Source organism: Erigeron canadensis, chromosome 2 (assembly GCF_010389155.1).
Source record: "Erigeron canadensis isolate Cc75 chromosome 2, C_canadensis_v1, whole genome shotgun sequence".
Classification (NCBI taxonomy): Eukaryota; Viridiplantae; Streptophyta; class Magnoliopsida; order Asterales; family Asteraceae; genus Erigeron; species Erigeron canadensis.
This window is the reverse complement of record NC_057762.1, coordinates 42,121,915-42,147,376: the sequence shown is the minus strand read 5'-3', so window position 1 is coordinate 42,147,376 and position 25,462 is coordinate 42,121,915. Positions and strand designations below refer to the sequence as shown.

Sequence of the window (25,462 nt, the reverse complement as noted above, 5' to 3'; positions counted from 1 at the left end):
TTTCAATACACGGTCTATAAACTTTATGTAGAGTAAAGGTATAGATATTAGATTAAATGTTTGTTGCGCGATACGATGACAACGGTATACACTATGTGAGGTTTTTTTTACGATGTTCATTCTAAACTAAAAAAATGATATTCGAACTAGTACCCGAACAAGTTATTAAATTTATTACAGTATCTTTTACATAATTGAAAATTACAAAATTTAAATTATGATAAAATTAAATATTTTGACATGAGCGGATCAAATATCATAGGGGGTCTACACTATGTTGTCTTAATCGGGTGCATGCAAGAAAGCTTTCTCATTTAATATATAGTAGCATGATCATCTGGAAGCACGACATTTAGTAGGAGTATGTCAAATTAACTAGTAGTTATATATGAGTAATATGGTTCTTGTAATAATATTATAACATATATTATGTAATATAAAATGTTCATTTGAAAACTAAATTTTTTGTAAAAATTAGAAAACTGGCAAAATACATTGTGATCTGAATTTAACACAATGTGTTTTAAATCTTTAATTGTGTTTTTACAAGACACAATGTGTTTTTATTGTATAATCTAAAATACGTTGTGTTAAGTTTTAAATCACGGTGTGTTTTTGATAGCGTTGTAAATCAGAAAATTGTCCAAACACACTGTGATATGAACTTAACACAATGTATTTTCAAAAAACATATTAAAAACACATTGTGTTAAATTCAGAACACAGTATGTTTTGACAGTTTTCTAGTTTTCACGAAAAATTTAGTTTTCAAATGTTCAAAACCCATTATGTAATTAGCTAATACATTATATATACCAAACTTAATTCGTCATTAAAGTTAGTAAGAGTATTTCATAATATAATTTGGGTACTGCAAAATTAAAATAAATAGTGAAAAAAATGACTATCAATTTTACAGTTTAACTAACTGATTACAAAACCAATATTAGTACATTTCAATGAAACGGGCGAGGATCAAACCCACGGTACTCGTTTTTATATCACATATCTTATATTAGCTGACTATCATCGTAAAAATAGTACTCTGAAATTATGTAACGAACTAAAAGTATATATATATGCAACTAACTCTAAAATACGTTGATTACTTCCGATGGAAAAACTTTTTGATATCACTAAAATTATAAAATTGTTGAAATAATATTTCATTGTGTTTGAATAATATAAAAATTAGATATAAATTATGTTGTTTAAATGTTGTTCGATAATTATATGTGAGAATTGCACGGTCATATTTTGTGGGGAGAAAATAAAAAGAAAGAAAGGAAAACTACTTAGCAAGTCTTAAGTTTAAAAAAAGGGTCAAACTGGGTTAATCTCGTGTCAAATACGTAGCATGTTAACGACATTCTTTCTAGTTTATAATTTATCTGCGACAACATATAAATTTAATTTAATAGGTCAAAATCTGATAACTACGAGATTACTCATGCTTTATGCAATATTATGTTTATTACCATGATTTATAGATTTCAAATTAATAAAATAAAATAATTGTAGTTTGTACCATGGTTATAATTCATATATTCAATGCATTTAATGGAAAAATAATATAGGTTAATGGTCATTTTATTAGGTGACATGTCTAACTGAAACACAACTTTCAAAGTTTTGATATCAAAAGCCTTTTGATTTTGTTGATGTCACACCAATTCACTAAATTACCCCTAAGTCATAGTACTCATATTTCAAGGGTACTAATGGAAATGGAACACGATAAATTACCCCGAAGTCATAGTTGAGATCGAAGCATTTTTATGGTTTCACTTTGTTATTTGTTTAGTGAATGATATAATATAAAGTGTATGTCTTATAGCGATATTTAAACAAAATCAACTAAATGGGAGGAAACCAAATTCAGTTTCGAGTTGAAACCAAAAATACCAAAATATCATGAGATGAATTTGTAGACCAACATGCAAGATAAACATAAGCGACTTTATACACCGATTTTAATAAAAAAAAATTCGTGTTCAACCCAAACCGAACACTGAATTATGTAGTTCATTTTTAAAGGAATTGGCTCAATTTAGTTTTCGGGTTCTGTCGTACATTTTTTTTTTTTGGTTTTCGGATTAAACGATTTAAACCTCGCGCGTGAACACCCCTGACACTTTATAAGACTTGTGCCAATGGCCTCAATGTTTGGTCTTCGGTTTTGTGAACTTATGGCACACATTATTCGGTCGACTCGTCAGTTTGGTTTGGTACGGGTAATCGATGAGTCGGTGGGTCATTTGTGGACATATATGCCTATATCTTTTGAAGTTGCTATATATAGGTAATTAATTTTATTTATGGTGAGTTTAAGTGAAACTTTTTTTTCTAAGTTTTTGGATTGTATATAATTCTCATTGAAGTGTTTAGGTTAGGGATGAAACTTTCTAACATCGACCTAATAAAAACAATGTAGGTTAAACCTTCAACATCCATGAGTAATTCATATCATTTTATTGTTACAAATACAATGTATACCTTGTACATTTTATAACTTCACTTATAAAGAGCATTAAATGTTTTAAAATACGAGTAATGAAAAACGATTAGGCATTTTCCAACATATAATAAGTGCAGTCAAACATTTTAGTTCATTTGACATTTATATAGTATCTACGGTTCTCCATGGTTTACTAACAGCATTAAATTTCTTTTCAAAAACCTCATATAGTATTTAGGGTTTGCTAACTAGTGCTCCTAGTGCATTAGTTAAGAAGCATTTAATGAACTCGTTATTTCTTTATTATTCGAAAAATTATATTTAATGTGTATTAATTCAACCTAACAGTATCTATTTTTAAATGAATAATTAATACATATTTTTATATGTTAAGAAATTTCGACTTCAATAAATGATTCATTAAATGTTTTTTAACTAGTGCACTAGGATCACTAGTTAGCGATTCTCATTTATTTATTCTACCAAAATCACACACAATTAACTCAACTTTATAGCCACAATATTTGCCTTCTCTTGCCACAATCTATTTCAAGTTTATCATGTTTTACATTTTGCCTTAAAATTTTTAATTTATCAATATTATCTTATTTCATTTTGGCTGATAACCTTTTCAACCATAACTTTCATTCTACCTTAATTCCATATTAATAGATTGACTGATATTTAAGAAACTTGAAACTTTAAGATCTTGAGTTCAAATGGTATGAGCAAAATGCTATAAATGAAAATAGGGTTTTTATTAAAATGAGTTTCTTTTAAATTTGAAAATGGTTATATAAAAAAGCATCTGTTAAGCCTAAGTTCACTGTGTAAAAAAAAAGAAAAGATACTGTACATTATTTTATTTATCTAATATCGTGGTGAAGTGCGGTTGTCACCTTCCTTGTAATTAAACTCAAAACATAAGATTGAAGGAGTCTAAAATATTTATGAAGGGTTATATATTTAGGATAGGAAAAGGGGAGGTAAAGAAACTGAAATAGCAAAAGCAAACGAGGGACCCGCAACATGTGTCGAGTAGTGGTGGTGGTGTCGGACTCTTTCCGTATACGGCCTAATCCGTCACTTTGCTTTTTTTGGAACCAGGGGGCCATGGCATTGGACTTCACCCACCGATAACTGAACCCATGTTAAACCACCGTTTAACTGCCTTTGACTATCTAGTCGGTTTCAATATTAATTCTGGTTACGACTTACGATTGGGACACTCCTTTTTGATTTTCTTTTGTTCCCTATGTTTTGTGTAGATGCATGGACTATATAGCTAGATGAAGGAATTAATTATAAGCACATCCTTACCTATCTAATTTATGTTATAAAGTTAAGATTTTTGGATATACGAAATGATCATCTTTTTTTTGAACGGAAATGACCATCTTTATTACTATTATATAAAAGTTATTCATCATTCGATTTTTAAAAATAATTATAGAAAAAGTTAGCTTGAAAATGATCCAATTACCCTTAAATAACCCCTATTATGGAAAAAACAATAAGAAAATATCCAATTTGCTTTTAATGAACTAATTAACATTATACACTCTTATCATATTAATTTATACCATAAACCTTTATCTTCTTAATTTCTCTAATTACCCCTTAACATCAACATAAACCACCCGATAACGTCGTCGCCGCCACCACCAATAGTGGTCATCGCCACCAGAATAAATTAATTTACACCATAAGTCTGTAATTTTCTAAAATATCTTCACAACATTTTACATCAATTACATTTCAATCAACGATTGTCTACAAGATTATTATCATTCAGATCTCTATCTCACTGTTGGTACAATATATTTTCATATGTTATTAATTGTGATCTTACTTTCAAGTTTCAAACATGATCAGTAGCTAAATATTTAATCCTTTACTAAATTGAAGTGACATGTTTTTGTGACAATTGCGTTTATTATTGTTATTACAGTTAGTGTTTTGTTATGATCTTAATTGGTTGATTTCTTGTTATCTCATATCTTGTTGATTGTATGATTGTCTTTCTAATGGTATTGAATGCATGATTATATAATTTAATTGTTTGATAAACGATTGATTTATTCACGCAATGATACATAACAAGATAACATTAATACAAATCAATGTAATAGTTTGATAAACTAACAACATGTGTCATTGCATCTCGCTTTTTACCTCAAAAAGTGTCATTTCCGGCCCAAGAGTGTTCGAAAAGCAATAAGAGGAAGACATTTTGGGTCATGAAGAAATGGTGAGTTTTGAAGTTTAAATTGTTTTAGAGAGTATGTTTTTAATGTTTGGTTGAATGGATAAAATGAATTGGTTAAATAAGAAAATAAATGGTGAAAAAGGTTTAAAAAAATTTTAAAATGGGTGAAGTAGCCATTGGTAAATTCGTAAATGGGTATAAAAGTTATAAAAAAAAAATTGTTTTTTAGTCTATCCGTTAGTTTTATATAAAAAATATATAGAAAAAAGAAACACTAAAAACGTTACATTTTCACCACCATGGTCAATACACACTGAATACGACCCAATACGGTTCGCGCCCAAAGGCGTGCGCCGTATTGGGTTTTGAATACAGCGTGAATACGCTCACATTGAGAGTATTATTATATAACATAACGCGTTGTTGGAATATTAATTATGGATTAGAGTAGAACTCCACGATTAAGCATGCTAGGGTGGTAACAATATCATATGGGTGACCTTATTAGGAAGTTTGTCCGAACAATTAAATAAAAATGGTAAGCTTGTAGACAAAACAGATAATATTGTGCAGTGGTAAGGGGGAAGGGAGTGGTGGACGGCATGGGTATCGGCATGCCATGCCGCCGAGGGAACACCGGCGCCAACCCTCCGGCATGGCAGCGGCATGAAGAGCAACGGCATAAAAGCCCTGCGAGGGATGAACGTTGAGAGGTGGGGACATGTCCAAGATTCCACCGTTGCTTCAATAATAATAAAAAAAAATTGTCCTTTGACCAAAAAAGTAGCCGTTGGGTGCTAAAAAAAAAAAAAAAAAAAACCCTCATTTTCTCTATAAATACACCCTCATTCTATTTAACAAACACACCAAAAAACTATATCCCTTCTTAATCCAAACACATTTTCAGCTTTTACGGAGGAGTACGCGGAGAAGAAAAGGCAAAATATGGAGGAAGTGAACATGAAGAAACAAGCATTGTTGGACTTACAACTTGAGCATCCAAGTACCAAGACCAAGAGGAGTGACTACAAGTTTTTTCAACACCCCACACGCGACATCCGATCCAAAAAGCAGAGTGGGTGATTGAGCAAAAGCGGGAGATTGCGGAGAAGTATGGATGAGAGTTTAATGAGTGATTATTATGTTGTTTAATCTATCGTTTATGTTGCTTATGTGTCGAACATTTTAATTTTTATTTGGCTAAGTTTGTAATGAACTTTGTTTAATTTTAATATGTATGGTTTATGTTTTAATTTTAATGAAATATTTAAAATATGTTTTTATTAAAAAAGAAAAAGTTTGATTAAATTAAATGAAAAAGAAAAAAATAACATTTTGGAGGGATGAAAAAGTCATGAATGTCATTAAAAATATTTTTGAGGGATAGTTAAGAGGGTTGAAAAAAAAATTAAATTGAACGAAAATGATTGGTGGAATTTGAGAAGGATAGAGAATCCAACCACACCACTCCCTCCCCCTAAGAGATTTACATATAAGAAAAATCAAAGACGCGTGTGTTAAGCTAAAGCTTATTTCATTTGCAAATTAATTTAATCTTTGTACATATGTATGTGAGAGAGAGGGAGGGGGCCCGGGGGAATGGGATCAAACTATCAAAGGAGTATCTGTCAAAGCCATAATTGATAACACATGCAACCACGTGATGTACGATATGGTACACTAACTATACAATACGTTTTTTCATATTATAATGATTTTTTAACAATTATTATACTATATTATATACGGGGAAATGAAATATAAGACTGTTGATTACCTAAACTTAAGTGTAAAACTCCCCACATATTAATATTTTATTTATTTATTGTTTAATGAATAAATGTATGGACCCCCATGATTTTTATGGATTAAAAAACAATATGTGAGTGTTCCACACCTAAGCTTAGATATCCGACAACCTTATATTCATATCCCCCATTATATATATAATAGAAAAAGTTAGGTAAAGCATGAAGTACCTATTTTAAGTAAAACAGGGGGGATTATATAAAATTCAAGGGGGGTTATGTATATTTATCAAATTCAAGGGTTTAATCTGTATTTTTTTTTAATATGACATTATCTAAGCTTAGATAAAGTTTGCAGTACGGATCATTTTCTTTATATACATGTATATAGAAAGTTGAATATGTGATTGTAAAATATATAAGGTTAGATGTAAAACGATTCATATATTCATATTTTAATATACTAGCTAATTAACTCGGGTTCAACCCGGACCGTCTAATTAAAAAGTTAAAATCAAAAAGTATATAAAAACATGTATGTAATTTGTTGTATACATTATAATTTAATATTGAGATAACAAGATACTTGTAAAGATGAACATTAATATATAAAACTCGATTAAGGTGATTGAAAAGTAAAAGAACTACGATAAATCAATGGTAGATATAGATTTAAAAATAAAGAGTTAAGATAAATTAGATCATTTTTCATATTAATTTTTTAAAAAAAATTAAGGTTAGACAAGTTGAAAAAAAGAGATGACATATAGCCTAATAAAAAATATATTAAAACAAATAAAAAATGATTATGACATCATATATGTTTAAAAAATAATTTAGAAAAAAATGTTGACATGCCACATAGAAAAAAAAAACTTATAGAAACAATTTTGTTTTATTTATATAAGAGTTATTATATAATGAATAAATAATTAAACTTGCATTTATTTTGTGGACTAAAATATTAAGATGTAAGAAGTCTTATACAACCACATATTTCTATTCTTCACACACACACACACACATATATATATATATGGGAAAAAGGAATATAAGGTTGTCCAGTACTTAAGCTTAGGTGTGGAACAACTCACATACAAAATTTTTAACATTTATTGATTAATGAATAAATGCTTGGGCCCCCATGAATTTTATGGATTAAAAAAACAATATGTAAGTGTTCCACACATAAGTTTAGGTACCTAATAGTCTTATACGTGGTTCTCACTTGATCCCTTCTCTCTCTCTCTATATATGTATATATATATATATATATATATGAGAAAAATGAATATAAGGTTCTTTAACACTTAAGTTTAGGTGTGTGGAACCCCTCATATATAAATATTTTAATATTTTTGATTAATGGATAAATGTTTGGGCCCCCATAAATTTTATGGATTAAAAAAATAATACGTGAGTGTTTCACACCTAACAACCTTATATTATCTTCCCCTTATATATATAGGGGTATATATATATATACTATTTTATAAAAATGTCATTTATATATATATAAAATGTCAAAAATACCCTTAATTATTATATTACACTATTAGTTATTTATCTTTTAGAATATATCTATTAACCATTTACATCAATTACTTTTACATCAATTATCTACACCACTCGGCGCCGTCTTTACCACTAACAGTCATCCCCACCACTAAACCGTCATCGTCACAAATACCGCCGCATTACTTAGGTACCGTGCAACTGTGCGAGTATATATCAAGATTTATGAGACATATATTTAAAAAAAGTTTAACAATACGCTTATTTTATTTATCAGTTAATATATAAATTATACATTTTTTTTTCTTTTGTAATCATCACAGTACAAATGTCTATACCTTCGTATTAAACACACCCTTAAACATACGGAGTACTATTTAAACACATTAAACATTTTTTATATTTATATCTATACTATATTATAAAGCAAAAAGTCCATGTCTAAGTTTTAAGTTTCAACATTTACTTTACCGAAATGTCTTCTTATCAATTTTATATTTATCTAAAATAACTATATTACCCTTTTTCTCTCCTCAAATCTCAATCAATAATTTTTTTTTTCTCTCATCCATAAATCATTTATTCATCCAATTCATTCAAAATCTTTTATCTCAAAAACCTTAAATTATAAAAATTATATGGGTGTTCTTAAAATTTAATGTTCTTTCATTAGAAATGTCATTCGATATACTTTCGACAAAAATTTTAAATCTGAGGGGGGATGACTAAGGCATTGGCTATCATACTCTATGACCTATCACCTCCTATGATTAATCACACTCTATGACCTATCACCCCACCATCTCACCACCACTAACTCGACGGCCACAGCAATGTGCGGGTACCATTCCTGTAGGGAATAAAAGGCGCAAGTGGGCTAGGCAGTATTACCATCTGCTTTAATTTCGTTTTTTTTTTTTCTTTTATTTATTTGTTTTCTTCATACTCAAAGCTAATACGTACAGGATTGTGTCTTGAACTCTTCCTCCAACATGTAATTATTGATCATCTCTCAAGTCAAGTATATCTTAAAAAATTCAGGGTGTAGATTAGGAAAATATTAAAGATAAAATTAGTCAAGAGATCACATTGTATAAAATTTTTTAACACACTCCACAAGTATTTTAGTTGAAGATATGATAATTCTTATCTCAAAATCATGAAATTCATCAACAAAAAATATTACCTTTTAAATAATGTAGAGAATTTCTTGATATTTATTTCATTAAAGAATCACATCATTTAACCAATTTCGCCAAACCAGCCCCTCATAGCTTAACGAACCTTTCATAAAAAGATCAGGTGTCTTAGGTAATTAGGTTTATTTGTTATATTGGATGGATGGGATTTTCTTCGTTCGAATTAAACGGGATTGACAATTTAGTTATTTTTGATGAAATAATATGTGGTTGATTAAACGGGGTATTTGTATATCTTCTATGACACTTTATTGGCCTGATGGCTTTCCTAACTTGTTAATTAAACGTTATGATTTGATGAATCGCATTATGGCATAGCATAATGGTGATACCAAAGTGGCATTCTTGATTGTTAGAACAAACTGATGATTGGATGATGTTCTACTTTTTTTCATCAATTGGGTAATTGTTACTTACGCTAACGTGTTGAAAACATGATGGAAGTGTTAACTGTGGTTTACAAAGTTATTGTTTGGTTTTGACGATTTTCTCTTTGTAGTATGCCAATTGTTATACGTTTTTTGGTAAAGGATTGCTTTACCGCGGCGAAATTATTTTTTAATGGGCTTTACACACAGGTGTAAACGAGTTAAGTTATTCATGAGCCACTCGAGCTCAACTCGTTAAAAATTTGAATCAAGGCAAGCGTAAATAAGGTAGAGTCGAGTTGGAGCTCAATTTTGAGTTCTTTTAATAAATAAACTAGCTAGATCTTCGAACAAACTCTAGTCAACACTCGAGCCTAGATGATACCCCTATATCACCAAATATATCTCGCAATGTTTTGCTGTATAATATTGTAAAATACTCTTGAAGATGTAGTTGGTCACGGAACCAATCAAGTCAACTATTGCAATCCAAATCTCATAAAGTATCGCATTCTTGTTTAAAGGATATCTAATTGCAATATGTACGTCTAGATAGAGGACCCATATAATTTCTAGTATATGTAATTGTAAACAATGCTTTATCCTACATTCTATCTTTATAAATCTAGTTAATGAGCTACAAATAATTTCTAAATTAAGAAATGATCAAATGATGAGATAGAGATGGTCAAAATGTGATTTTGCACCAGCGATGGAGCTGAGCTAGCTACTTTGTTATCAGGATGTCATATGACACCACTAATTAGCTGTCTAATACTACACTTTAACTCTTAGAATTGTAATTATCGCTAAAAGTATATATTGTTGACCCCATTTATCTCATTATTTGCGTTTGCGGGGCTTCTACACCATAATGCTGACAAAAATACGAGGCTCAAAATAAAAGCTTTGAACTTTTTAACATGTTCTACATGTTTGTATCTGTACTTGTTGTATGACAAAAAAAATTGCTGTACTTAAAATTATCCTCTTTAAAATTTAAATCCACCTTATATCTTTTAATCTAAGAAAATGATTCGAACAATACAAATAGATGCACACATAAAGGCCAAAGCGATATTGGGCGATTGTTTGGATATTGAAATCTACAAGGTTAGACATATAAGATTTGTTATCTCATTTTGGTTAACAGGATATCCCGCCATTTTCAATGGGTTGATTTTTCATCAATTTAGCAAAAATGGTAATATAAAATGAAAATGGAATGAATAACAAGGTGCCAGGGTGGTCCAAAAGATATATATGAAAGAATTTATGTCTCTCTACCCATTCATATATTTTTTTTTGTTATCATCCCAATTATGTCCAAGTCATGTCCATTGCAAGAACATGGTTGATGAGGGGGTCACCATGTGCATATTCTTATTTGTTACTTGATTGATAACTTACAAGCTATGAAAGTTACGTAATTAGACTATATGATTGATACAACTTTTTAATCTAATTCTGCTTTTTTAAGCATTGATTTGATAGGGTGATTACACCAACTGATCCATGATAATATTTATCATTTGAGTGTGATTACATACTATGATTATATTAGGGTACATTTCACTCCAGTTTATATCTTGGGATTTTGTTTGTTAGATGGTGAAAAATTAGCTGAAAAGTAGTTGGCGAGAAGGAAGTAACAACTAATACATTAATTTGTGATGTCATATGATATTATACGGTCCAGTTTAAGTAACTGTTGATATTTCTGATTAGAGCATATACGAAAACAATAATACACTAGTTGGTCTCCGAGTTTTGGTTTCTCAGGGTTCCAAAGATTTGCATTGCATCACCGACCTCGGGTTGACAGAACAACCTGAATACTTTTAACATGAAGCAAAAGTAACATGAAGCATAATATTAGAGCAAAAAATATTACAAGAAAAAAAAAAGCCTTGTCGTCATTAAGAGATGAAGAACTACACAGGCCAACAAAAGTATCTAATTCTGAACCAGTCATATAGTTGAGTTTCTAACCATTATTATAAAAAAGTTCATTGTAAAACACAGGGATGCAAAATACCGGGCTTCAAATCTGCTGCAGCATTTATTCCAACAAGACAGGGGTTCTTCCTTCCATACACTCCAATGCCGATATCAAACGAAGTTGAATTCAAAGAGCACCAAGCAACATTTCAATCATCGATGGGGTATTCGCAAAACTTGATCCTGATCCAAAAACAATTATATAAAACACATTTAAAGATGCCAACATGGAACAAAAACACAAGGAATTAACCTAACAAAGCTTGCAGTACCTCAAAAGTTCACCACAAAAAAGTCCTTTTCCAGTTTTTGCAAGACTCTGCCTCACCTTTGCTAATGAAGAATTCAACTTAATCCCTCCATCTATCACATCTTCTGCATACTTCCGCTGCTTCAAGAAGATGATTAAGATCACGTAACCCAGTAAACAAAAGATACCCCGTTTCCTCGAGGCCAGAATCATAATGCAATCATACATTTCCAAACTTTAATAACATTATAAGGATCCTCGTCATCTATAAAAACCCTAATAGCCATATAACAAGTATCATGAGTTAGTAAAAACTCATTCTGAATCATCTCAACAAAGTACAGCACTTGAGTTTCTTTCAATTCCCCACTCTTTAACAGAAACTTAAACAAAGTATCTTTACTATGAATATCAGGACACACATCATTCAAAAGCATCTCATCCTACATTGCTCTAGCGAGATCAACATCCTCAACAAACGTATAGTCGAATACAGCAAAATCATCGCGTTATACAATTCAGTATCGCGCTTAAACCCATCAGAAGACCCTATCAAGTAAAAGGTTCTAACTAGAATGCAATAGCATGAAAACTGAAGGACATAAACATTTAACACTAATTCACAGAAGGTACAAGAAATTCAGTAGCAATCAAGAACAGGTTTATCACCATCAAAAATTGCTTAAGAACAATTAATTGATTCTACACTGAAAATACACTCATCAAGCCAATTAATATAGCAACAAAATATTACCAAAGTTCCATGCCTATTCTTCAGCTTTAGTTTTTCTTCTTTTTAGGCATCACAGAACTAACAATAACACCCCCGTCAACCTCTACATTCCTCTTTCTCTTCATCTTTTTCTTCTTTTCTTCACTCTTCTCCTTCACGAACTCATTACTGTCAATCTGAACCGGGTCCCGATCAAATTTCATGTTTGCGCGACCACCATTTCCTATAACCATGCCCTCATTTTCTTCACAATTTATATGACTTATATCAGATACGGTTAAAGTTTCCTCCTTTGAGCGATTTTTCTCAAGTTTGTAGTGTTTTTTAAAGTATACGTGCTCATTAAATGCCATAGAAGCACGGCGGAGATAAGCAGACACCGCTTGAGCAGCTCCATTGTCAGAAATTACAAACTTCAGCAAGATGTTGGCTTTTGAGAGATTAACAGGCTTTGCAGATACAGCCGTTCCAGAAACTGTCTTCATCTGAATTTTCAAACATATACAGAATTTTCTTAATTGCAACCAAGATGACAACGACTAAAATAGCCCACACGCACACAAAAAAGCCCTGAATGATAGAATGCCAAGGTTACCTATAGGTCTCTAAATAGCATATAGGCAAAGCAAAGGTTACCTTAAAAGAGCAAGACCTACTAAGGGACCATATAGTTGCAAAAATTGATTAGAAAATTTAAAGTTGTTATTTATCTCTAGAGAACTACGGGAAAACTTAAAACCATATCCACTTTTGCTTTTTATTATCGAGTTTAAAAAACAAAGGGAGCTCTCTATTTTTAAACGTTTTCTTGAGCTCTATAATTCTAGTACTATTTTTTTGTATTTACTTAGTTTAAATGTAATTGGCAACCCCAGACTGATACAATTTAATTTTCAAGTATAACTATTATGCTTATTAGTATCAAAAAAACTATTCGTAAACCCGAAATCCTGACTCCGCCACTGAATCCAACCATTTCCAAGGTGGCATACTGGTTAACATTTTTAGATGTTTTCAAGAGCTCTTAGGTTCGAATCCTTAGCTACATTCTTGGAAGTGTTTGGAAATGGCCAGAAGAGGGCGCCTAAATCTAAGTCAGAAAAAACTCGTCCTCCGCGGTAACCTGAACTGAAAAATCTCTCTAATTTATATATCATCGATTCCCTCCTTAACAATAATAATGACTGATAATATGTATTTTAATCCAACTCACTCAGCTTCCTTGAATCACTTCATTTATTTAACCATCACTCACTGTTCAATACTGTACTCATTATCAAGTCAAAATGGTCCAACAAGTAATGCTGTAATTTTATGCAATCAACAAGAATGGACAACAAATTACTGCTGCTGATTTCCATCTAAATGTAAAAAAACACACAGCAGTTACCAAAAGTGACGCTAGCTAATAAAATACATAATTCAAAAATTAATGAAGACAGTGAACACTTAAGATTATAAAGGAAATCACATACCTGTATCTAAAAAGACACGGAAAAAATAAATAAGAGTATCAAAACTCAAAAGATTTGTTCGGCCTGTGCCAGTGTGCCCTATTGTGTTTGTTTTTAACGTCTGTTTTTACAATTCACTTTTACAGTACAATTCTCATTGACCTCTCGCCCTCTCAGGTTTTTTATGAACCAGCCCACTGGGCTACATATATATGGCCCAAACTAATATCAAAAGTATACATAAAGTAAGGGGGAGTTTGGTTCACAGAATTCCAAAGAATTTAATAAAATTGGAATCTAAATTTCATTCCATATCCTGTTTGGTTGGCAGAATAAAATTCAGATTTCATTCCATTAGTTGTTTGGTTCGTATGAAATTAGATTGGATTCCTTCAAATTCCATCATAGAATTCAAGATTCCTTTACATTTTTTATGAAAAGTTTAAAATTCCATTATAATTCAAGTTTTGAAAAAAATAAATCTTTTATAATTATTTTTTAATGATTAAATTATTATAATATATTTCAAAACTATGTATATTATCATTATTATTACTGTTGAAATTATTATATATGTAAAACTATAATAATTATTATTATTCATTATTTATATTATTGTTAATAATTACTTCGTATTAATTAAAAACTGTTTAAAATTTTATTAAAAAAATATTAATACTTATAAAGTTTATTACTACTTATTAAAGTCATTTGTTATATAAAAAGCTAATTTTAGCTTGTAAAGTTTAATATTATTCAATATAAAATATTATTTTATAAAAAAATTAATTATATATATATAAAGTATTATTATATATATACATAATATTTATATAAGTGTTTATAAATTATAATATTATTGTATAAAAATGTTTAGCATTTTATACAAATTTATTAATATTTAATAAAAAAAAGTTCTTATTAAAAAACGAACTTAGTTTATAAATTTTAATATTATTCTAAATAAATATATTTATAAAATATTAATAATTTTTTATATTTTGTAAAATGTAATAATATTACAAATTAAAATTATATATTTTAATTTTCATTATTATTATTTTTATAATTAATATTATGAATTCCATTCAATTTCACTCAACCAAACACAAAAAAATTATAATTCAACCAAATTCCAATTCCATCAAATTCAAATTCATTCAGACTCCAATTTTATTAAATTCCAATTCCTTTAGCATATTTCAAATCCTTAAAAAAAATTCTGCGAACCAAACGACCCTAAAGAGCTTTTCTAGAGCATTTTGAAAAATTTAGCTTTTAATTTTGAAACAATAAGTTTTGTAAGAACTTTTCAAAAATTTTACAAGAGCTTTAGTTTTTAATCTTAAACAATAAGTTCATAGTATTTTGTAAAAACTTGTTTGCATGCAACTAGCTTTAACATTTAACGTTTAAGAAACTTTTAATTTGGATGAAGCTTTTAATATTTAAAATCTCCAAAAATACCTCTTGAAATTACAACTACAACTACAATATCAAACACCTCTAAAATATAAAAGCTCTAGCTAACAGTTTTGTTGAAAACTATGGCTTACAACTACAACTAAAACCTACAGCCTTTTTTTTAAAAGGTGAATTTCGCTAAAAATTTCGTGTCGTTATTCGACAACGAGAGGTCAAGCATACGATGTCTTAACCCCCTACTAATCCGGTCGAAAATACGACAATTGTAAATTCTGCCCCCAGATTTGAACCTGGGTTAGATATATAATGGTTAGATATATAATTTAATTTATAATAAATCTAAATTAGGTTGAACACCACCGGGTACAATTATGCTGTTATTCTATCATTGTCGAGTAATTAGATAGCAAAACAAATACAACTTTGTAGCAACTCGATAGTTAATAGTGTCTTTAAAAAAAGGCATTAAATATTTTTCATATTAATAATAATAGTTATTTGAATTAAATTCTATTATACTTATGATGAAAATAATGGTATGTTCATATTGTTAACCATCATCTTCATCTTATATCAAATATAAAGTTCAACCCAATCGAATTTAAAACCCAAATTTCGTTCATACATTTTTAACATGATCAAATATCTACTAATAAACTAAAACAGGATTGTGATGTTCTTGAAATGACATATGGCGTAATTTTTGATTGCCATGTGTCCTTTTAATTTATTTATTTTATTAAACTAACTTTTTTAATTGTTTATAAATTCAATTTACTTATCAGCCTTGGAATTAAACTCTAATAATTACCTTAGACTTAAAGATACAAAACACATTATAACCTTATTTGAATGATCGTTCTCTCATTAATAAATTTGTATCTTTTTCTTTCTCACTTCTTCAAATTCTATTACTTATATTACTTGTAATAAGTTATTAACATGAATACTTTAAAATTTTAAGTTTACGATCCGAAATCACAAAGATATTTTTGTCGTCCTCTAATATGCTTACAAGTTCCGAGTTTGATGTGATTATAAAAATTTAAGGTAAATCCAAAACTTTAACTAAATATATGATATACTTATCATTAATATTCATTATAACTTAAGTTCGATCATCAAATTACTTTAATCACAAATTATTTCATACTCACAAATTATGTATGAGGCATATTCGAATTTGTTTATGATACAATCATATAACTACCGTACATCGTACGAGTATTAGGACTAGTACAATTCAAATATACAAAGAGAATTGTAAAAAAAGATTACATCACCAACATATATAAAGAAGCTTCATGAGATTTATTTTTTTTAATATCCTACAAAATAAGTGAAGATTTTCAAATTTTTTTTTTGTCAATTATCTTTTTTTTTTTTTTTTTGTAGAATTGTTATCTATTTATCTTTTAACGATGGGTTTACGGAGTTCTGTTTTTTTGGAAAACATAAAAAATTTGAATGTAGTTTTGTTGTATTAAATTGTAAAATGTAAAAGATATAAAATATAAAGGAAATGCTAAATACAGCCCTTAGGGCTGTATTTAACGTGCATAAAACAACTTGTACCTTTCATATTAAAAGCTCACCCCCTGATTTTCATGGTAAAGGTACAAGTTGTTTTATGCACATTAAATACAGTCCTAAGAGTTGTATTTAGCAAACCCCTAAAATATATTATATTATAAGACTTTTATGCAATTAATTAAATTTATAATGATGTGAAATTGTGATTGGCTTAAATAAGGTTTCTTATGGAAAGTGAGAAACGACGCATGTTTTAATGGAAGACCTTATTCGTGGCAACGATTGAAAAAAGAGGTAAAAAGCTTAAGCTTCCTTAGAATTAAGAATAGTGCAAAATATCACAGTTTAACTTGAAAAAATTTTGCAAGTTTAAAATTCATGAGGAATTCAAATAAGAAGAATCTTAACATAGGCGTCTTCACTTTGGATAGTGTTTTATTATTTTAGGTTAGAATATTGTAGTTTTCTTGTTGTTTTGGTGTTTTAAAGTTTATCTTGTAAAAGCTTAGATGCCAGACATTCATATATTAATTTTTTAAACCATAAAAATCATGGGCCCAGACATTTATTCATTAAAAAACAAATAATAAATATTAGCATGTGAGGGGTTCCACACCTAAGGTTAGGGTTTAGGGTTTAGGGTTTAGGTGTCGGACATAAAAATCATGGGCCCAAACATTTATTCATTAAACAATAAATAATAAATTTTTTAAACACCTAAGGTTAGGTGTCGGACAACCTTATATTCCCTTTTTTCACATATATATATATATATGAAAAATGTTAGGTAAAACATGCAATACCTATCTTAAGTAAAATAGGGAGGATTTTGTAAAGTTGAAAAGAGATTATATAAAATTTAGGGGCTATTTTATAAAATTCAAAAGAGATTATATAAAATTTAAGGGCTATGTATGTTTATGAAAAAAATCTATATTACTTTGTAGTAGTTAAGACTTAAGATAGTATATAATCAAAAAAATAGGAAATGCTTCCTGCTTTCTTGTATCTATCCACCAACTTTTCTCCACTCGCTCTTTTTGACCCTTGTTTAGCTCTATACTATAGTATCATCTTTTCACACAACCCACACACCAAAATTAGATAAACCTAATAAATGATCATCATCAACATCAACATCAACATCAACATCAACAATGGCAGAAGATTCACACTCTTTCACCAAAACCCCTTTTCAAGATCTAAATCAAACTTCATCACTACCCACAAAACCCCCAAAAAGTAAGTTGCTTTTTATACATTATTTCATATCTAAATCTTTAATTACTATACTTGTTATTCTTGTTTTCTTATACTTCCCTTCACAAGTTCCTGATTATTTTAAGAATACTACCATAGTTACTAAGATTTGGGACCTTATTTATCTTTTAGTTATTGGCATTGCTGTTTGTTATGGATTATTTAGTAGAAAAATAGATACTAGTGATCATAGTTGTGATGATGATGATAACGTTAAAGAGACATATTTGTCTGAAATTTCGCATATATCGTCGATTTTTGAAAATGGGGTTCAGGGTTTTAATGAGTTTGGTGAGAAAGATTTGTTTGAGGAATTTAAGGGTTTGGGTTCAAGATTTAATGGATTTGGGAATGGGAAACCTAAATTAGTCAAGGAAAATAAGGGCTTGTTTTTGCCTGTGCGGAATCTTGGAACGAATAGTGTTGGGAAACCGCTTGGTAAAGATTCTTCAAACGATGAAATTGATGTTGAGAAATTGGGTAAACCGGATACGATAGGAGAAAGTAAGCCGTTGTGTTTGCCTGTGAAAAATCTTGGATCAAAAAGTTTGGATTCTGCTAGTGGGAAGTCGGGTGTTAAAGATTGGTTTAGTGATTGGGATGATACTAAAAATGGAAAGTTTAGGGGTTTGGTGCCCATTAAGTTGGAGGAAAAGTTTAAAGAAAATGATTCTGATTCTGATTCTAATGATAATTCTGATTCTGCTCCTCGAACTCCATTGAATTGGCGTTCCAAATCTATGAGATTAGAGAAACGAGTGGATGTTAGTACTTTAGAGACAAAAGAAACTTCCAATATTAGGCCTTTTTCTGCTGATGTTGATCTTAAAGATCTAAAATCACAATCAACGAGGTATTCAATGCCACCCCATATGAAGAAAATTTTTTACAAAGAAGAATCAAAAGGCATGGAACCTAATTTAAATGTTGGCGCATCATTCATGGAGACTAAACCTCGAGTAACTAGCCTTGGTAGTTCTTCTGAGATGAACAACTGTAGTAGCTCTAAAGAAATTCTGAAAGATTTAGAGAAGATCAAAGTTGATGATGGCTCATTGGATTTAAACAAGAATGCACCTTTTATAAAGTCAAAAAGTCAGCGATCTAGCCTTGGTGTAACTTCTGAGAACGTCTTGGAGACAAAAGAGAAACCAGATTCTTCAAATGTGATCAAAAAACCGGCCACTGTTGCAAATACTTACAAAAGGGGTAAATCAGTCAGAACAAATAGACCAAAAGAACAAGTTATTGAGGCAGTCGATAAAAACTTTCCTGTTCAAACTGATGATAAAGTTGAAACAAGATCAAAAAGAGAGACTAATGCAATAAATGTGGTAGCCGAGGATCTGAGTGACACAGAACCGTATTCTGGTGAGGTGGATAGGAAAGCTGAAGAGTTTATAGCCAAGTTTAAAGAGCAAATTAGACTTCAAAAAGTGGCGTCTATGAGAAAATTATACCTTTAGTAGCATTGTTGCCGGAAACATGGCCTAGTCTCATGTGAAGTTAAACAGTTGTGAAGAATCTGTATCAATCATAGTGGTTACATAAAGTTACATTTTTTTTTTCTTTTACTGAAACAGGTTTTATGATACAGACCCTGAAATATCATGCAACTTATAACCAGTAATTCCAAGTTTCCATTGAGGATCCAACATGTCTGATACCCTTACTATTATCATGTTTGTATATTATTCTTTCAGTTCTTTTTTACAGATTTTACTAGTTATAAAAAAACAAAAAACTTTGGAAAACAACTAAACGGCACATGAACGTGAACTCAAATAGGATCAACTTTTCAGAAAAGAAGTCAATCTAATGAAAATTAATAGCCAATTTAACCCAAATCTGAGTCTGGCATCACTTCCCTTTATGAAGCAATCGGCCAATCATATATATAAGTTTTCAAGGCAACAAGCTCGAGTTATATGAAATCTTGGAAAGAAAAGCTATGAATCTCGCTAACTTCACTAATCTGGTTTTACATATAATCAAGTTGTTTTTACATCAAATCCCAGACCAATCGTATATTTCCTGTGGTGGGTACTAATTTCAGAAGCCTGAAGATTAACAGGTTTCAACGATGTCATCTTACAAGCAGAGATTACTGAGCTTCTGATGTCATCTTATAAGCAGAGATTACACTTCAATGATATGTGGGAATGGCCTGCATCAATTGGTGGTTGTATGCGCAAAATAGTTATGTTTGGTCACTTGTTTCACTATCAAGTCATGCTAACCCAGCTCTATGTCAGATACTTGACGACCCCAGCTTTATAAGTTAGCGTCCAGGCTCCACAACTATGTGGACATTTTGACTTTCAGGTGGTTGTCTTCCATTTTCTACAGTTTCTAATGAGTTATCAGAACCTGAACTTGCATTTCCAGCGAGAACAGGCTGGAGGAAACCCTGCATTCGCATTAGATAACTCTGACTAGATGGTTGACTCCTCACGTAACGAGTTGTTGCAAGAGTTGACTCCTGAGGGTCTGCAGGGATAGTGGAAAGTGCACTAAGGTCGAGGTTTGGGAACACAGAAGATCTACATCGAGGACATTTCACATTCAATTTAAGCCATTCGTCGATGCAGCCCACATGGAAGTTATGCGCACAAGGAAGCCCACGGACCTTGTTAAGCAACACAAAGACATTAATTTCAACATATTTGATAGATGTGGCATGAGGCAATCTAGACCCATAAATTCATCAATGGGCCGATTTGGTTTATGTTTAATATCCAACAGGTCAGATGAGTAACAAAAGTGGCAGTTAAAGTAGAAATGAAATAAATCATATGATTTGCAGGTCACCCAAAATTTATCTTTAATCCATACAAACCTACACGAACACTTAATCCCAGAAGCTAGACTATTATTCTTATCATATTAAACCTTTCGCTATCACATTAAATGCAGAAAGTATTTATATATCTTATTGCAAAACTGATCAAAAATATCAGACCCAACCCGTAGCAAAACTGGCCATATAAAACTCACCCGACCCGACTAACCCACACCCACACATTTTCCATCTCCGGTTTTTGAAGATTTTTCTTTAAATGTCTTGGCGAGAATAGAGAAACAATACCTCATTCCCAACATGGAATTCTTCCAAGCAAATTGGACACTCGCTACAATCAGTAGGGACAGCTATAAGCAAGAATTTTGGAAGTTCTTGGATGAGTGCCTCCACTGCTTCTCTCTGGTCCCAAATTAGAAATTTCTCAGACAAGATTTTGATAAAAGTAGAGACGTTAACAGTAACCTGAAAGACGTAATTACCTCGGCATCAGTCAAGTAAAGTCCCGGATGATACGACCCTGCATCTTGACCCATACCTCTCATCTCTTGCCCAGCAGCATTTTCAAATGCCCAATCTGGTACCCGGATCAGGTCAACCAAAACCTGGATTACATAAGTAGATTTATCATTTATGTTTGAGGTTGTACTTTAGTAAACTTCTACATTATCGATATATCTTCTGAGAATTTGGCATATGCCAACAGTTAAAAGGATACCCCGTATTCTGATATAGAAATTCCCTGCTGAGCACGTAGTGAAAGAGCGTGTCTTCTCCTCAACCACTGAAGAAGATAAGTCGGAAACATAGATTTTATGATTTACCCATCTCATGTTGCATACTAAGGTTAAAAATTCAAGGATCCTTTAACCACTTTGAGTTAAAATATCATACCATTTTCATAGACATTCCAGCAAGGCAAACAAGTCCACAGTAACTGAAAAGCAGCCATAAAAAGAAACCCCATTTCTGACCTTCTTCAGAAAGCTGCAATAATTTTTACAAAATCTTGATCACAAGTTCTTTCTTATTAAACAATACATAGACTAACGTTTGAAGAAAACAAGTGAGGCACCTACACAGTCTCTTGAGCTACTAAACCATAAGGATCCAATAACAGTCCATGCCCAGAGAAAAGGATAAAGCACCGCACTGAGAATAGACAAAACCACCACTCTTCCACAAAAACGAGCATGTCTCTGCTGAGGCCCATAGTCCCTATCTCATTTCAAATAACAAATTTAAGACTTAAAACTATGCCTAAACATCATAAAGCCTTTAGAAACCCTACAAATTAGTCGAACCTGCAAACTTTTTGATAAAAATGAGATATTAAGCACACTATTATTCACACACACAAAAAAAAAAAAACTCAATGCATTAGCAATTTACTGGCTATATCATCCTCTATGCTAAATTCACGTACCCAGACCCTAAAGCGATCTAAGTTAAGAACACCAAAAGTTTATATCTGCGACTGCCAGTGTGATTCATTTCTTTCCAACTAAACACACTCATAATATATTCTCAAAAGCCAAAAAGAAATTGTATAATAAAAAGGTCATTTACTTATAAAGATTCATACACAAACACTCGGATCATACATTCAGACATATATACCATATAATATAACACGAACAATGTATCACTTACAATCCCATTCCTGCAGCAAGTCCATTGTCCACAAACATCAGTAGCCGGAACACAAAAACCGTTGTATAATCAACCTATTAAAAAACACAAATTCTGCCAATAAGTACTTCATAATATATACTGTATATGTAACATATAGGACTTAATTATTGTAAAATATCACCATCAAAAGAAAAATATATTACAATATTCATTAACAACTACTCACCACTATCCAAATATTCAATGGATGCTTACATTGATTGTAATGCTTCCAATTAATCACTATAATAATTCTAAAAAAAATAAAATGGTCAAGAAACAACAAAATAAAATTTCTTCTAAAAAAAAACTATATCATAAATAAGAGTAGTAATAGATATATAAGAAAAGGAAAGGATACATGCTAGTGGCAAGCATCGATAGGAAGAACCCATCATACCTGCAAAATTTGGAAACTGGAATCATGGGAAAATAAATTGAAATTGAAATTTACGAAATGAAATGAAAACTGACCATTTGAGATCAACGCCTTTGATTGACATGATAATAAGAGTAAGCTTTCACTTGAGTGTTCCCTCTGATTCAACTTATATACTGGCGTATAAAAAAAGGTTTATTCATTTAGATGACGGAAATGAATTTTGATAGTCGTAATAATATTGTGAAAGATTTGGGCCGGTGATTTGTTATTTCTGTTCTTGAAAGAAAGGCTTTTTTTTTTTTTTTTTAAATCGATTTTACATAAAAAAGGACTAGAAAAAGAAAATCAATGAGGTTTATTATATTTGTTTGTTTAATTTTAAACAAACTAGTAATTAGTAAACGAACGCAAGCACTCAATCGGATTGTTTTTCATACTCGTATTTAGTTTCGATACTTTTGGTTATTAGTCCCAAAAGCTATCCGCTTTTTGGATAAAATATAGGGGTTGTTCGTAGTAAATTCCTCCACCCCGGGACAATAGGTTTGTTTTCAATAAGATAAAATTTACTAATTGAGAAAAATTGGCGGCGATTTATTGCCCGTTTGCCTATCATTCTATTGTAAATCTCATAGATAAATGAGTTATTGTATTTGATTTGAAACCTTATTTCCTGATTCCTAATATCATGCTTTAATTGTTATGTGTTTACACACAATAAGTTTTAATGATACTGTTGTTTTCGTAACATTTAGAACAATTTACAGTTTTATGTTGGTAAAATGGTAAATGATAGTACATTAATATTAATATAAAGTATAAACGACTACACTAATCTAAATGCATAATTAGCATAAAAATATGTCAATTACATTGTTAAAGATATAAGTAGCATGGTACCCGCGCAATGCAGCGAAGCTCGTGAAGATGACGTAATGGTGGTAAGGGCGATTGTTGGTGGAAATGCAACGTCGAGTGGTGTAGATAATTGATATAAATTTAATTAATTTAAAAAGTTATTATTTGTTTGGTAAGGAGCTTTTGAGGGTTTTTAGGAGCTTAAATTAATTAATTGTATTGAGATTTGTGAAAATAGTCAAAATACACAAATACACGCATTAAGCCCACAAATGGGTAATCATTGGGCTAATGGTTAAGCGTCAAACATGGTTCGGTAAATATAGGAATAGGATAGTTTCCAATGAGCCCATATATATCATTATTTTTTGTCATGTACACAGTTGACAGTACACTAAGTCACTAACTTTATTATATTAAGAAAAATCATGTTATCGACTTATCGTTCATTGATCTATCATACTGATTCACCAGAGATGCCAAGAATGACTGAATGATAAATACACCATTTAATTTGGATTATTACATATATTTGAGTCACTAGCTAGAACAAACTCTTTTTGACATCTCTTTGTAAGAACTTGAAACCATTTTCTTTATTAATGTTATAAATAAACTTCTAATTATAATTCTAATAGGAGATAATATTCATCTGCAGAGGCGGAGCCAAGATTTCACGTTGAGGGGGGCTCAACCGTATTTTTTTCTCGATCATTGTATACAATAAAATGTGAAAGACGTAATCATTTAATAGAATGTTAGTAAAATAGAATTTTATTGCGATGGTTTAGTTTTATGGACCAAATATAAATGTTTTACTTAAACTGTCATGACTAGAAATCATACATTTATAGATTGGGGTGACTTGCTTCAAAAAAACATTTGTGTTAGTTGGCTATGAGCCAGCCTTGCAATGGAAAACATAAATGGTTGGCGGGGACTAAGCACCCCCTAGTCCCCTACTAGCTCCACCCGTGTTCATCTGATAGTCACCATTACACATGGTCTACAAAAGCTTGAATTACATATTTACATGTAAACGGACCAAAGCATGGATATCAATAAGACAATAATGTTATGATGTGTTTGTTTTGTTTTTAATAAGAAAAAAGTGAATCAACTGAAAACGTCACGAATGCATTGCATTATCAATTAAGTTGTTGTTATCTGATTTCTTTAAAGTTATCTTCTATTAGTAAAGTGGGATTTAGACCATTAATTTAAAATCAAAAGTAAAATTTAAAGATGATTTTTAAATTAAAATAATTTTTAAATATTGATCATTAATTTTAATTCAATAATCAAAATGTCTAACTTTATTAGTAAAGTTTAAAACAACGTTACAGAATCCTTATCCGTTGTTTTGTAGTATTTCTACTTTATACACTCTTAATTTAGCACGTAAAACAAGCCACATGGTTTTTAATCTATATAATAACGAGTAGGGTATCCGCGTAATGCGGCGGTATTGGCGGCGACGGGTGGTGGTGGCAGCAGTAACGATAACGGTGTGGTTATTAATGTAAAAGTATAAGTGATTCGCTAATGAAACCCTAATTATTCAGATGGAAGAGCATTTGTTTCTGTAGAAGGGC

The 25,462-nt window shown here is 30.7% G+C and overlaps 3 protein-coding genes across 3 annotated transcripts; 1 reads left to right on the top strand and 2 right to left on the bottom strand.

The window, feature by feature from the left end:
* Positions 1 to 12,329: 12,329 nt before the first annotated feature.
* LOC122589683 lies at positions 12,330 to 13,103 on the bottom strand. The gene has a single exon (XM_043762007.1). The coding sequence runs from the start codon at positions 12,964 to 12,966 to the stop codon at positions 12,529 to 12,531; it is 438 nt and encodes a 145-aa protein (XP_043617942.1). The 5' UTR covers positions 12,967 to 13,103; the 3' UTR covers positions 12,330 to 12,528.
* Positions 13,104 to 18,050: 4,947 nt separating this feature from the next.
* Positions 18,051 to 19,619, top strand: LOC122588295. Its single transcript, XM_043760409.1, has one exon. The coding sequence runs from the start codon at positions 18,051 to 18,053 to the stop codon at positions 19,617 to 19,619; it is 1,569 nt and encodes a 522-aa protein (XP_043616344.1).
* A 470-nt stretch (positions 19,620 to 20,089) lies between these two features.
* Positions 20,090 to 23,279, bottom strand: LOC122587429 (E3 ubiquitin-protein ligase SIS3-like). Its single transcript, XM_043759594.1, has 10 exons — positions 23,102 to 23,279; positions 22,989 to 23,027; positions 22,815 to 22,881; positions 22,607 to 22,680; positions 22,033 to 22,171; positions 21,848 to 21,940; positions 21,672 to 21,737; positions 21,436 to 21,558; positions 21,242 to 21,355; positions 20,090 to 20,782 (listed from the first exon to the last, which is right to left on the bottom strand). Exons 1-10 carry the CDS (start codon positions 23,128 to 23,130, stop codon positions 20,435 to 20,437), a joined length of 1,092 nt encoding a protein of 363 aa, XP_043615529.1. The 5' UTR covers positions 23,131 to 23,279; the 3' UTR covers positions 20,090 to 20,434.
* Positions 23,280 to 25,462: the final 2,183 nt, after the last annotated feature.